The 14,703-nt window shown below is 41.8% G+C and overlaps 5 protein-coding genes across 7 annotated transcripts; 3 read left to right on the top strand and 2 right to left on the bottom strand.

Moving 5' to 3' along the window:
* Positions 1–656: 656 nt before the first annotated feature.
* Positions 657–5,025, top strand: LOC114445905 (cyclic AMP-responsive element-binding protein 1-like). Of its 2 annotated transcripts, none has more exons than XM_028421231.1 (8): positions 657–835; positions 1,777–1,870; positions 1,952–2,092; positions 2,187–2,287; positions 2,371–2,510; positions 2,582–2,764; positions 2,868–3,021; positions 3,186–5,025. In XM_028421231.1, the coding sequence occupies exons 2-8, from the start codon at positions 1,784–1,786 to the stop codon at positions 3,328–3,330; spliced, it is 951 nt and encodes a 316-aa protein (XP_028277032.1). In that variant the 5' UTR covers positions 657–835; positions 1,777–1,783; the 3' UTR covers positions 3,331–5,025. The 2 variants fall into 2 exon arrangements, with proteins under 2 accessions (XP_028277032.1, XP_028277022.1); XM_028421221.1 differs by having other exon boundaries at positions 658–835; positions 1,952–2,098.
* Positions 4,640–6,517, bottom strand: LOC114445918 (protein N-lysine methyltransferase METTL21A-like). Its single transcript, XM_028421243.1, has 3 exons — positions 6,183–6,517; positions 5,977–6,088; positions 4,640–5,522 (listed from the first exon to the last, which is right to left on the bottom strand). Exons 1-3 carry the CDS (start codon positions 6,381–6,383, stop codon positions 5,125–5,127), a joined length of 711 nt encoding a protein of 236 aa, XP_028277044.1. The 5' UTR covers positions 6,384–6,517; the 3' UTR covers positions 4,640–5,124.
* Positions 6,507–10,924, top strand: LOC114445890 (long-chain specific acyl-CoA dehydrogenase, mitochondrial-like). Of its 2 annotated transcripts, XM_028421210.1 has the most exons (12): positions 6,507–6,674; positions 7,837–8,016; positions 8,087–8,224; positions 8,303–8,467; positions 8,547–8,613; positions 8,697–8,861; positions 8,934–9,035; positions 9,165–9,278; positions 9,356–9,483; positions 9,562–9,648; positions 9,720–9,814; positions 10,789–10,924. In XM_028421210.1, exons 1-11 carry the CDS (start codon positions 6,517–6,519, stop codon positions 9,811–9,813), a joined length of 1,398 nt encoding a protein of 465 aa, XP_028277011.1. In that variant the 5' UTR covers positions 6,507–6,516; the 3' UTR covers position 9,814; positions 10,789–10,924. The 2 variants fall into 2 exon arrangements, with proteins under 2 accessions (XP_028277011.1, XP_028277003.1); XM_028421202.1 differs by lacking the exon at positions 10,789–10,924 and having other exon boundaries at positions 6,508–6,674; positions 9,720–10,066.
* LOC114444679 (cyclic AMP-responsive element-binding protein 1-like) lies at positions 10,511–13,424 on the top strand. The gene is made up of 6 exons (XM_028419414.1): positions 10,511–10,531; positions 10,789–10,929; positions 11,024–11,124; positions 11,208–11,347; positions 11,419–11,562; positions 11,667–13,424. Exons 1-6 carry the CDS (start codon positions 10,511–10,513, stop codon positions 11,723–11,725), a joined length of 606 nt encoding a protein of 201 aa, XP_028275215.1. The 3' UTR covers positions 11,726–13,424.
* On the bottom strand, positions 13,383–14,695 carry LOC114445928 (protein N-lysine methyltransferase METTL21A-like). Its single transcript, XM_028421255.1, has 3 exons — positions 14,493–14,695; positions 14,287–14,398; positions 13,383–13,927 (listed from the first exon to the last, which is right to left on the bottom strand). The coding sequence occupies exons 1-3, from the start codon at positions 14,637–14,639 to the stop codon at positions 13,530–13,532; spliced, it is 657 nt and encodes a 218-aa protein (XP_028277056.1). The 5' UTR covers positions 14,640–14,695; the 3' UTR covers positions 13,383–13,529.
* Between the last annotated feature and the right edge of the window lie 8 nt (positions 14,696–14,703).

The raw sequence follows: 14,703 nt of genomic DNA on the forward strand, positions 1-14,703 counted from the left end.
TGATTGCCATGGCAATCAAACTGGATTTGTTTGATTGCCATGGCAATCAAACTAATAAATAAATGAATATTTGAATCATTTTCTCTTTTTTTGAAATTATTTTTATATTTGTAACAACTAAAAAAGTTGTTTTTTTAAAAAAATATTCTTCTCTACCAGAAGCGTGAGCACAGTAGAGAGCCATTGTGTTGACTGACATGTTCAACAAACCCTTTTTGCCAGTCATTTAGGAGCTTTGAGTGCCCTCTAGTGGTGCAGAGTTGCTATCACGTGCCTTGATAAAATACCTAATTTTAAACAAACAAAAATATTTCGTACTATAAAGTTTTCCATACCCAATAAAACTGCAAAAGTAAATTAAACTAAACAAGTATTGATTATTTAAAATGTTTATTAAAACCTATATTTGCTATTTCATGTAATAAATTAATGTTTTTTTGTACTTCCTATTAAACGTGTAATTAAAAAAACAGTAATAGTTGCTACAGTTCTTTTAAAAATGAAGTATTTTTATCCTTCCTGGCGGGATTTAATGCAGATTTATGATTACACAACCTAGCGCATGCTCAGAAAAGGTCCAGGGTTCTCCTCGGCAATCTCCGTGGTCTTCCCTGCCTGTTCCTCGGCAGTTTCCGTGCGCTTCCGGGTCTCTACGTTACCACTCGCCTCATTTCGCTGGAGCTGATTTTCTCTGTCGTCGTCTCCCTCGTCCTCCTCTCCGTGTTGTTGTTCTCGGTGACGCGACGGAGGTGTAGCCTGACGCGGTCTCTTACGTGTCGGCCTGAATAAAAGTGGAGCTCCGTAGACCCGGGAGTGACGAAGCGAGTCTGTGTTGGTAAGAGGATACGCATCCGATGTTTGCTAAACAGATATAGATGGCTGCCCAGAGAAGTTATTTGCTCACAATATTCGCACAGAGCCAACAAAGAGATCATGGCGGCGGTGTTGCAGAGGCTCACAAAATGAGTCAGTCTCTGCAAGGCTCGCTGGCTCGCAACACTACTGAGACATAGGTATTAATGTGGGAGTGGGCTTGAATATATTTTTAATAAACTTACTAGAAATACGTTACAGAAGCAATTATTCGTGTGTTACTGCTAATTCATGTAGAATATGTGTTCATTTTGGATTAAGTCATTAAACTAGTTAGTGAAAGTGGGGTGTCCTGGGTGCAAACAAAACTGGCATACAATGCATGCAAGCGTTTCCCTCCATACAAGCCCATAACTAGCAACCTAACGGTATTAGCCGGTGCAATGTTAGCTTGGGCTTTATTTGAATTTTATAGGAAAGCGCCAAACTGCGACACTAGTATTTATTAAACTCAAGATGAAATATGGTCTCGGTGAATGTTAATGTGCTGCTAATAATATAGTGCATTCTTTTTTTGCATGTTAGCATGCTACATAAGCAATGAAGCTTGCTAACATGCATGCTAGCTGTAAGTAACTGTTCGGAAGTCCCTTGGTTAGCCGGTGATTTAGCTTTAGCCTTCGGCGTTAATAAAAAGTATTTAAAAGGTTTCTCATAATGTTATTATGTTTTGAATGCCACTTCTACTTTATGCATTCAAATATATTTTAATTATAACACGATTTCTGGAATGGAAGTAGTTAACGAATGAATCATGCTAACATGTTTAGCTAAGCCACACCCTCCTTCAAGACATCAGCCAGTACTTTGTGAATGAGGGGGAATCTCCCTACAGTGTGCACCACTTTATCACTGTAAAGTAAAGCATGATGCTGCATATACAAATGAGAATTTTTTTTTCAGATTTTAAATGACCATGGAGGCTGGTGCAGACACACAGCAAGGTGGTGAAGCTGCTGTCTCAGAGTCTGAGGCCCAGCAGATCACACTGACACAGGTAAATTTTTATCTTCATAAAGAATTTACATGTTGCATGATTACGTACACAACCTAAAATTGTGGCTTGTCATGCTTGCAGGCATCTATAGCAGCAGGCCAGGTGACAACCAGTACTCCCACAGTCACCCTAGTGCAGTTACCTAATGGTCAGACAGTCCAAGTACACGGTGTGATCCAAGCTGCTCAGCCTTCTGTTATCCAGTCCCCACAGGTCCAGACGGTACAGGTTTGAAGATCAACTTTCATTGTAAAAGCAGCATTATTACAGCTGTAAGCTTGAGTCATCTGTTGAAACGATGTCTGTTCACTTGCAGATTTCGACTGTTGCTGAGAGTGAGGACTCCCAGGAATCTGTAGACAGCGTGACAGATTCTCAGAAAAGGAGAGAAATTCTGTCCAGACGGCCTTCATACAGGTCTGTGGGAGATCTTTCTAGTAACATGTTGTTCTAAAAATTATTTGTAAAAGTTTCCTGAGATATTTATTTGATTTTTACAGGAAGATTCTGAATGACTTATCGTCAGATGCTCCAGCGGTGCCTCGGATTGAGGAAGAGAAGTCAGAAGATGACTCAACCCCTACCATCGCCACAGTCACCATGCCCACCCCCATCTATCAGACCAGCAGTGGCCAGTACAGTAAGTGCAAGCGGTACTAGTGTGTCATGCTGAGGTGAATTAGATGCTATAAACATAATATCTCTCCATAGTTGCCATTACCCAGGGTGGGGCGATTCAGCTGGCCAATAATGGCACAGATGGAGTGCAGGGCCTGCAGACGCTCACCATGGCAAACGCCACTGCAGCCCAGCCCGGTGCCACCATTCTACAGTATGCTCAGACCAGTGACGGGCAGCAGATCCTAGTGCCCAGCAACCAAGTGGTCGTACAAGGTGAAGAAATAAATCGATTCAGTATTTATGTATGACGTGAGCTTAGCAGTACGGATGTAAAATTAAACACAGCATGTGTGTGTTTTTATTCTTTTCTGCTCAGCTGCATCCGGTGATGTACAGGCCTATCAGATTCGCACAGCCCCCACCAGCACTATCACTCCTGGGGTGGTCATGGCAACCTCGCCTGCACTGGGATCAACAGGAGCAACCGAGGAAGTCACGCGCAAAAGGGAGGTCCGGCTGATGAAAAACAGGTACACTTGTTGTTAGGTTGACTTCTGATGGTCCCTGAATGCATCAAGTGTGACGGTTCTGCAGGATAATATGCTATGCTAAAATTTAGCTTAAACTTCAACCCTTCACTGCATGCCTTAAAATCTGGCAAACATAAGTTGTCAACTTCTTATGTTCTTCACAGAGAGGCAGCACGTGAATGTCGTCGGAAGAAGAAAGAGTATGTCAAGTGTCTGGAGAACCGCGTGGCCGTGCTGGAGAACCAGAACAAAACCCTCATCGAGGAACTTAAAGCCCTCAAAGACTTGTACTGCCACAAATCCGAGTAGTCGCCACCGATCGCCTGACAGGTTCCTGTCTGTCCCCATGTACAGAGACTCAGCACAGAGCCATGCATCTGGATGCCACCTCCCCCTTTTCTACTCTTTTTGCTTTCTTTTTAAGAAACTGCAGAAAAATTTGTGACTCACCAGGAATAGAAAAAGCAAAGCCCGTCCCACTTTAGGCAATTTTGAAATCCTCTCCACATCAGTTTCCCATGAACGGGTGAAGCAGTGCTCAGAATGAGAGGACTGGAGGAAACTACAAACAACACAGTACAGGGTCCTTGCGGTGAAGCAGCAGAACAGGCTGTGCCGCTGTTCCTGTTTACAATGGGAAGCATTCCAGTCAGTGGTGCCTGGACAAAATGGGCAACATCACCAGCAACGGGGAACTGACCACAACCACCAATGAACTTTCTCATTTTATCTCCCTAAAACAGGAGAGGTCACTTTTGCTTTCGTATCGGTAATTTGCGCTCTTGCATTAACATCTGTTACTTATTAATGCTTTGAACTGTAGATGGGCTGTGTCTTGGACATTTTATCTTTGAGCTGTGTTTCAGTTTATGTATTAGAGTATATGCTTCCATAATGCCATTTTTTTTACTTAAATTTACTTTTGCCTTGATACAATGTGTACAAAATGCTTACCATTATATTGGGCTGTAAAATGTTTTTTTTCATGTTAATTGCAGCTTTAAGAGTACAGAATGACTCCAGCTGTAAATTCAAAATCTAAATTGTTAAAGAGATCTGACTAACATGTCACCAAATATGTTACAAAGGCCCATTGAGTTTGATTTTTGACATATTCTCCGTACAAATTATTTGTTTTTCAGTTGTTAATTTTTTTTCCCAAGAAAATACTGTTTTTGCTAGTTCTGGCATTCAGTAACAAAATAAGGGGGAAACAGTTGAGCTCATGAGGATATAATGTAAACAAAAAATGGCTAACTTGCAGTGTTCCCTCAAAGTACTTTCTATCCATGTTTTTTTTTCCAATACGGATTTCTGTCCAGTTTTAAAATGAATTGTATTGGTTCTTTTTTTTTTAACTACAACCAAAAAAGAACGAGCCTTACCTGTTATGCAATGAAAAAAATTATCAACATATTTTTAAACACAGTGGATATTAGATGGTCTTTGCACATAAAAAAATCTGTATGGGGGGAAAAAAGTACATTGGCAAATTTCAATCAGCAAATTGAGATGGGCGTCTCCCAATTTTTCTTTTATAGGAACACAAAGTGGTATGCGCACTTTTTTTTGCTTTTACAATCCAACATTTCACATTCTGTAACAAACAAGGCCCCCCTTAATCAGAATCAGAATTACTTTATTTATCCCAGAGGGGAAATTCTTAAGACATAATCATAAAGCATGCGAGTGTTTTGTTGCTTATTATTCATCAAGGTACCATGTACAATTCGATTGCGCCTATCGAACACCCTGCAAAAGGACTGTAAAGTGCGACCAAGTCACAAAGACAACAACAAAATGGAATGCCATATTGTATTCTTTAGGTATTACTGTATAGTCCTGACATAGTATGCTTTTTTTTTAATGTTTGCTTGTCGTTAATTTTTTATCCACAATTTTCTAAATGTCAGCACCAACTTGTATAATACAGTGCATTGTGTGAGAGCTATTCAAATATGACATTTTGGGCAGCTGTTAATAAATGTGTTTCTGGTATTCTTTGATTTTGAGACCTTTGTGTGAAATCAATCACTCAATTTAAATGGTTTACATCCTCATCAAGGAAACAAATTTATCAGTTGATGTCAAGATACAGAGATGTCACAAATCCCTCCGTTGTGGCACTTTCAATGCTTTATATACATGGATGTCCCTTTGTTTGTCATACGAGACCTCCTCAACCGTGAACCGCTCCTTGAGCATGCTCAGAAAGTTTGTGTCTCTCTCGTAGCGGATCTTGCAGGCGAGCAACACCACGGTAGTGTCTGAACACAGGTGCTCCATAGTGTGCAGCAGAGGCACAAATGTGTCCTCTAGGTAAACAATGTCTGCTCCTAGTACCAGATCAAATCCTCCTGCCGGGTAGCGTTCAAGACCCTCACCCCAGGTCAGCTCTGACACCAGCACTGATCTCTGGGAGTCTGTGGGCAGGTTTGCCTCCACGTTTGCGGAGAGGAAGTCCAGGGCAGGCTCCCTGTCTGTGATGGTCACCTGAGCACCTGTAGAAACGCCAATCAATAGCATAATTCTAACAACACTCTACAGGGTGCACTGGCCCTTTAACGGCATTTTATTGATAAAATTAAATATTACGGTTATTAAACAACAAGTAAGACCAACCACAAACATGGAGTTACGAGTATGTCCGCGCTGCAACAGTATGAATGAGACAACAACCGTAACTCAAGCTGGAGACTGTCCGTGCGCGCTGCCGCGACAGAAATCAGTTTTTGGCAGAAGATCACTTTTTGGCACAACGCCGGAAGTTGTGCTGTGCTACTGTGGCAACCATTGTTTTATACCATAGAAGAAGAAGAACTGGTTAGTGTTAGCCGCCAGCTATCAAAATATACGCTATCGAGAAAAAAAGAGAACACTCTAATTTATTCTGCGACATATAAACCTGCATTTTAGACCAGTATCGGAGGCATTTTAGTCATTAGTTACACTCACCCAGAAGTGCTGCTACAATGCCCACCAACCCTGTGCCAGCTCCAAGCTCAATGGCCCTCTTCCCCTTTAACTCCACCGCCCCCAGCTCCAGATACATACACATAACAACGGCCTGGAAAATAAAATGCATGTTAATTATAACATGTACATATATTTCAGATCGCTGCCATTAGGGCGTTATCTACAGTCCAATGGGTGTCACTCACCGCATCCCACACAACCGCTGCCACTCCGAGCTTTTTCCAGTCCTGTGCCAGACGTATGTCATGATTGGCAAAACGAAACTGTGCTGATGAATTGTGGAGTTTTGAAAGTCCCGGTAAAGAATTCTCTACATAAGGAACAAGCGCCATGCTAACGTGCAGATTTACTTGTTGTTTATTGTTCCCAGCTGTAGATGGCAGCATTTAATCATTGGCAATAGTAGTAGAAGAAGAAATCTTCGCACTGAGAGGTTTACAAACAGGAGCTCTCACTCCCTTGCCTGTTTATGGACCAAGCCTTATAACAAGTCTATGGCGAAAAAAGCGGAGCGGAGTGATGTGTTTGTGCACATTTGTCTCGCTAGACGAGCTCTTCACTGTTAGCTTGAACATCTTGGTAAGGAAAATGTTGGTAAAAAGGGCTTTAAAACCGTGTGTTTTTGGACTGAGAAATGTCTGTGGGCCACGACAGGCGCTCGCTGCGGTGACTGCAAGGTAAAATATGTAGATAAAATCATTTTTTGTGACAGAGAAACATGAATTAGCTTAAACAGTAACATTTACGGACTCTGCTTGACTAATGTGTTATATGTTATGTCATATTGGTTATATTTTTACCCTGTACTTTGGTTCCGGGGTCTGTTTTTGATTGTAAATAAAGTCAGTGCGTGGAAGTGGGTCGAGACAACCTTTGACACACTGCCCTTATTGTGAAAGTCACCTGTCACCAATACATTAATAGCATAAATACTATAATCAGATATATGGAACTACTAAAGGCACAACAAGGCAACTAACTGATTAATAAAACAGCTTTTGGTGTTATTATTCATATGTGACTATATGTGACATATGACGTAGTTTATCTCAACCGTAACCGCGTTTCACCTTAAATCACCTAATGTTTGCTGCGTTACCAGCTCTGTCTGTGCTGAGTTAGGGTGCGCGATGTTCCATTATCAAGATAGCCGTCTTCTCTGTGAACATATCCGAGCTTATGTGTGTACGTGTGTGTGAACGCGGACGGGAGGGAGAGAGAGAGTTGCGCGGAGTCGAATGAATGGAAAGATAGCGATATTATAAAATCGCATTGGCGAAAAAAAAAAAACACAGAATCAATGTGTGGCGGAGGGTGTTGATGATGTGAACTGGTCTGTGTGTTTAGTGCTCACTCCTGTGTCCTCTGTGTGTGTGTCCAGGTCTACTTTGAGTGTGTGCTGGTTGTATGTTGAAAAACACTCCCGCACAGAGCAGAGCAGCACAGATGATGTGAAGATATTTTTACAGAAGAAAACCGTTAGAGTTAAAACTAATTTTAAAAACGATCAAATCCCAAAGCTCTGAAAGTTGGACAGGATCTGAGCTTTTTTATTTATTGTAAGTGAATTATGTTCTGTAACACTAGCCACATTGTTATGTAATGGTCGTGTTAAATTATCACGTGGTGTTTTGGTATTTCCATTTCCGGTTTCCTGCTTGACTGTATGTTATCAAGATAAATATATATTTGACTTTACTAAAGGTTAAACACAACTATACATATTAGTATTATTAAATCATGTCTTGTGTGTTTGTTTCTGTAATTAAGAGTCTTGTGTTGCCAGATTTGTCATTTGCAATAATACAATTCGTACATGTTTTTTGTTAATCCTCCCAGACTTCAGCACACGCAGCCTGAATCAATTGGGCATCCTGCTGCCTCCACCAGGCCAGAGACCTCCAGTGCCAAGACCCTGATGGACATTGGGACCCGTCGGATCTTCAATGAGGACCATGATATCTTTAGACAGAGTGTCCGGCGCTTCTTTCAAGAGGAAGTGGTTCCACATCACAAAGAGTAGGTGAAAAATTATTGAACTAATTCTCAGTCTGTTCAGCTTCACATTAATCCCTGCTCTTTGATCTAGGTGGGAGAAGGCCGGTCAGGTGAGCAGGGAGGTGTGGGAGAAAGCTGGAGAGCAAGGCCTGTTGGGAGTAACGACACCAGAGGAGCATGGTGGCATTGGAGGAGACCTGTTTTCTGCAGCCATCACATGGGAGGAGCAGTGAGTTGTCCTTGATTTTAAAATCTTTTTTTCTCATTGATGACATTTTAAAGTCCAAATATTGTGTTTATCCTCCAGAATGTATTCCAACTGCACAGGCCCAGGTTTTGCCTTGCACTCCGAAATTGTCATGCCCTACATTGTCAACTATGGCAGCAAGGAGCAGATTGAGCACTTCATTCCCAACATGACTGCTGGGAAATGTATTGCTGCAATCGCCATGACAGAGCCAGGAGCAGGCAGGTCAGGATGGATACACAACATGATAGAAATCAGCAAAATGTGATGTAGCTCTTATGACCCTGCTTCTTTATGTCATCAGTGATCTGCAGGGAGTGAGGACGTACGCCAAGAGAGACGGCAGTGACTGGATCCTCAATGGCAACAAGGTGCTGAGTGATAAAAGCAAAGTGCAGTAAATTTAGTAAAGAATTGCATCTCAAGCTTGACGTCTTTGTCTTCTCTTCTTTAGGTGTTCATCACAAACGGATGGATGTCCGACCTGGTGGTGGTCGTGACGGTGACCAACCGCGAAGCTAAGACAGCAGCACATGGCATCAGTCTCTTCCTGGTGGAGGATGGCATGAAGGGCTTCCAGAAAGGACGCAAGCTGGAGAAGATTGGTCTGAAAGCACAGGTACAGGTCACACAAATGTTTAACGTTGCAACGCAACTTCTCCTCTCAATGTTTTTTTTTGGTCTTTCATAGGACACAGCTGAGCTGTTTTTTGAAGATGTCAGGCTCCCGGCTAGTGCCCTCTTGGGAGAAGTCAACAAAGGTTTCTACTACCTGATGAACGAGCTGCCCCAGGTGAAAGAACATTTACACACCCTTGTGAAGACATAACGCAGCAAAAACTGAACCAACAACATGACATAATGCTTTTCAATTGTCCATGCATGGTATATATGTTTGTAAATCCATCTTTTTTTGCACTAGGAGCGTCTATTGATTGCTGACATGGCCATAGCGAGTTGTGAGTTCATGTTTGAGGAAACGAGGAACTATGTGTTGCAGCGGAAGGCGTTCGGCAAGACCATCGCTCACCTGCAAGTCCGTATGACGAGGTTTTTCTCCTGAATTATTTCAGACCTCCTTTGTCTCCTCCTAATGATGTTTTTACTCCATAGACTGTCCAGCACAAACTGGCAGAGTTGAAGACTGAGATCTGTGTTGGCCGATCCTTTGTAGATAATTGCCTTCAGCTCCATGCTGAGAGACGCTTGGATCCCTCCACGGTCTCCATGGCCAAGTTTTGGTCAGATTATTAAGACTTTTATTATTAGCTTCAAATCTAAAACAGGCTGTTACATGCTGCCAATGATCTTGTCTTTAGGACGTCTGAGCTCCAGAACAAAGTGGCCACTCAGTGCCTGCAGCTCCATGGAGGCTGGGGCTACATGTGGGAGTACCCCATCGCTAAGTTAGTGTCACATAACGGATTGGAGAGGTGATGCATCAATAATTGCTGAACTTCTTTTCTCCTTCTTTCAGAGCATATGTGGACTCGCGCGTTCAGCCCATTTACGGAGGCACCAACGAGATCATGAAAGAACTCATCGCCCGCAATATTGTCAGCCAGAAGTGAGGTGGTTTGCTTAGAATGTTGTTTAGTCGATGCTAAACTATATATAAAAAGCAAACATATACTGATGTAAATTAGAATTCATGCAATCTTCAAGGGGCCTTACACACAGATAATTCCATATTCTGTCTGAATGCAATGCAAAGATTTTGAAGCTTTTTATATTTAATGATCTGTTTTTGTGTATACACAGTGACAAACAGGTTCATGAATGGGTCTGTTGTTTTATAATGAAATAAATATCAAATCAAGTCAACATATATTGATATAATAGGAATTCATGCAGGCTTCAATGGCCCTCATAGAAAGATAATATCTAATATTCTCTAAATACAATGCAAAGGTTTATAAGCTTTATGTCTACACATTTACACTCAATTAACTTATTTTCAGTTGAAAGTGTTTGTGTGAAAAGTTTGTGAGTTGATCTGTTGATCTATAGTAAAACAAATAAAAATGTTTGCATCGTAGTAATGATAACAGCAGCTCATTGGTTTGAAGTTTGAAGCAGTATCCTCAGTGCTCTGAGTGCAGCGTCTTATTTCCATCAATAGGTGGCAGTAAGTGAATGGAGACACCCAATAGAGGAATGACAAATGGCCAGGCTTCCTTATGATTTCATTGCAGCAGGGAGAGAGCAGGCTGTTGTATTTGAGTGGATCATTTAAATCACCTTATTATAAAGTTTGAACCATTTCTAATGTATTCAGGCATTAAAAAAGTGAGTTCATGGGCAGTCGTTGCATATCTGTACCTGTAACTGTATAACATGTCTGTGAAAACCTCTGATGCATAAAGCAGATCAGTGTTAGCTCAGGACGCTGCAGCAGAAGTGTAGGTATAGTGTACTCTCCCATCCTCTCCTCCTTGGCATCACTTCCACATCACACCTCTTCCCTCTCTTCCTCTAAAGATAAAGAATTTACATGTTGCATGATTACGTACACAACCTAAAATTGTGGCTTGTCATGCTTGCAGGCACCTATAGCAGCAGGCCAGGTGACAACCAGTACTCCCAGAGTCACCCTAGTGCAGTTACCTAATGGTCAGACAGTCCAAGTACACGGTGTGATCCAAGCTGCTCAGTCTTCTGTTATCCAGTCCCCACAGGTCCAGACGGTACAGGTTTGAAGATCGACTTTCATTGTAAAAGCAGCATTATTACAGCTGTAAGCTTGAGTCATCTGTTGAAACGATGTCTGTTCACTTGCAGATTTCGACTGTTGCTGAGAGTGAGGACTCCCAGGAATCTGTAGACAGCGTGACAGATTCTCAGAAAAGGAGAGAAATTCTGTCCAGACGGCCTTTATACAGGTCTGTGGGAGATCTTTCTAGTAACATGTTGTTCTAAAAATAATTTGTAAAAGTTTCATGAGATATTTATTTGATTTTTACAGGAAGATTCGGAATGACTTATCGTCAGATGCTCCAGCGGTGCCTCGGATTGAGGAAGAGAAGTCAGAAGATGACTCAACCCCTACCATCGCCACAGTCACCATGCCCACCCCCATCTATCAGACCAGCAGTGGCCAGTACAGTAAGTGCAAGCGGTACTAGTGTGTCATGCTGAGGTGAATTAGATGCTATAAACATAATATCTCTCCATAGTTGCCATTACCCAGGGTGGGGCGATTCAGCTGGCCAATAATGGCACAGATGGAGTGCAGGGCCTGCAGACGCTCACCATGGCAAACGCCACTGCAGCCCAGCCCGGTGCCACCATTCTGCCCAGCAACCAAGTGGTCGTACAAGGTGAAGAAATAAATTGATTCAGTATTTATGTATGACGTGAAGCTTAGCAGTACGGATGTAAAATTAAACACAGCATGTGTTTGTTTTTATTCTTTTCTGCTCAGCTGCATCCGGTGATGAACAGGCCTCCCTGAAAGACTTGTACTGCCACAAATCCGAGTAGTCGCCACCGATCGCCTGACAGGTTCTTGTCTGTCCCCATGTACAGAGACTCAGCACAGAGCCATGCATCTGGATGCCACCTCCCCCTTTTCTACTCTTTTTGCTTTCTTTTTAAGAAACTGCAGAAAAATTTGTGACTCACTAGGAATAGAAAAAGCAAAGCCCGTCCCACTTTAGGCAATTTTGAAATCCTCTCCACATCAGTTTCCCATGAACGGGTGAAGCAGTGCTCAGAATGAGAGGACTGGAGGAAACTACAAACAACACAGTACAGGGTCCTTGCGGTGAAGCAGCAGAACAGGCTGTGCCGCTGTTCCTGTTTACAATGGGAAGCATTCCAGTCAGTGGTGCCTGGAGAAAATGGGCAACATCACCAGCAACGGGGAACTGACCACAACCACCAATGAACTTTCTCATTTTATCTCCCTAAAACAGGAGAGGTCACTTTTGCTTTCGTATCGGTAATTTGCGCTCTTGCATTAACATCTGTTACTTATTAATGCTTTGAACTGTAGATGGGCTGTGTCTTGGACATTTTATCTTTGAGCTGTGTTTCAGTTTATGTATTAGAGTATATGCTTCCATAATGCCATTTTTTTTTACTTAAATTTACTTTTGCCTTGATACAATGTGTACAAAATGCTTACCATTATATTGGGCTGTAAAATGTTTTTTTTTTCATGTTAATTGCAGCTTTAAGAGTACAGAATGACTCCAGCTGTAAATTCAAAATCTAAATTGTTAAAGAGATCCGACTAACATGTCACCAAATATGTTACAAAGGCCCATTGAGTTTGATTTTTGACATATTCTCCGTACAAATTATTTGTTTTTCAGTTGTTAATTTTTTTTTCCAAGAAAATACTGTTTTTGCTAGTTCTGGCATTCAGTAACAAAATAAGGGGGAAACAGTTGAGCTCATGAGGATATAATGTAAACAAAAAATGGCTAACTTGCAGTGTTCCCTCAAAGTACTTTCTATCCATGTTTTTTTTTTCCAATACGGATTTCTGTCCAGTTTTAAAATGAATTGTATTGGTTCTTTCTTTTTTTTTTTAACTACAACCAAAAAAGAACGAGCCTTACCTGTTATGCAATGAAAAAAATGATCAACATATTTTTAAACACAGTGGATATTAGATGGTCTTTGCACATAAAAAAAATCTGTATGGGGGGAAAAAAGTACATTGGCAAATTTCAATCAGCAAATTGAGATGGGCGTCTCCCAATTTTTCTTTTATAGGAACACAAAGTGGTATGCGCACTTTTTTTTGCTTTTACAATCCAACATTTCACATTCTGTAACAAACAAGGCCCCCCCTTAATCAGAATCAGAATTACTTTATTTATCCCAGAGGGGAAATTCTTAAGACATAATCATAAAGCATGTGAGTGTTTTGTTGCTTATTATTCATCAAGGTACCATGTACAATTCGATTGCGCCTATCGAACACCCTGCAAAAGGACTGTAAAGTGCGACCAAGTCACAAAGACAACAACAAAATGGAATGCCATATTGTATTCTTTAGGTATTACTGTATAGTCCTGACATAGTATGCTTTTTTTTAATGTTTGCTTGTCGTTAATTTTTTATCCACAATTTTCTAAATGTCAGCACCAACTTGTATAATACAGTGCATTGTGTGAGAGCTATTCAAATATGACATTTTGGGCAGCTGTTAATAAATGTGTTTCTGGTATTCTTTAATTTTGAGACCTTTGTGTGAAATCAATCACTCAATTTAAATGGTTTATATCCTCATCAAGGAAACATTTATCAGTTGAGTTGTCAAGATACAGATACGTCACAAATCCCTCCCTTGTGGCACTTTCAATGCTTTATATACATGGATGTCCCTTTGTTTGTCATACGAGACCTCCTCAACCGTGAACCGCTCCTTGAGCATGCTCAGAAAGTTTGTGTCTCTCTCGTAGCGGATCTTGCAGGCGAGCAACACCACGGTAGTGTCTGAACACAGGTGCTCCATAGTGTGCAGCAGAGGCACAAATGTGTCCTCTAGGTAAACAATGTCTGCTCCTAGTACCAGATCAAATCCTCCTGCCGGGTAGCGTTCAAGACCCTCACCCCAGGTCAGCTCTGACACCAGCACTGATCTCTGGGAGTCTGTGGGCAGGTTTGCCTCCACGTTTGCGGAGAGGAAGTCCAGGGCAGGCTCCCTGTCTGTGATGGTCACCTGAGCACCTGTAGAAACGCCAATCAATACCAACCACAAACATGGAGTTACGAGTATGTCCGCGCTGCAACAGTATGAATGAGACAACAACCGTAACTCAAGCTGGAGACTGTCCGTGCGCGCTGCCGCGACAGAAATCAGTTTTTGGCAGAAGATCACTTTTTGGCACAACGCCGGAAGTTGTGCTGTGCTACTGTGGCAACCATTGTTTTATACCATAGAAGAAGAAGAACTGGTTAGTGTTAGCCGCCAGCTATCAAAATATACGCTATCGAGAAAAAAAGAGAACACTCTAATTTATTCTGCGACATATAAACCTGCATTTTAGACCAGTATCGGAGGCATTTTAGTCATTAGTTACACTCACCCAGAAGTGCTGCTACAATGCCCACCAACCCTGTGCCAGCTCCAAGCTCAATGGCCCTCTTCCCCTTTAACTCCACCGCCCCCAGCTCCAGATACATACACATAACAACGGCCTGGAAAATAAAATGCATGTTAATTATAACATGTACATATATTTCAGATCGCTGCCATTAGGGCGTTATCTACAGTCCAATGGGTGTCACTCACCGCATCCCACACAACCGCTGCCACTCCGAGCTTTTTCCAGTCCTGTGCCAGACGTATGTCATGATTGGCAAAACGAAACTGTGCTGATGAATTGTGGAGTTTTGAAAGTCCCGGTAAAGAATTCTCTACATAAGGAACAAGCGCCATGCTAACGTGCAGATTTACTTGTTGTTTTTTTGTTCCCAGCTGTAGATGGCAGCATTTAATCAAA

This window comes from Parambassis ranga, chromosome 2 (genome assembly GCF_900634625.1).
Source record: "Parambassis ranga chromosome 2, fParRan2.1, whole genome shotgun sequence".
Taxonomy (NCBI): domain Eukaryota; kingdom Metazoa; phylum Chordata; class Actinopteri; family Ambassidae; genus Parambassis; species Parambassis ranga.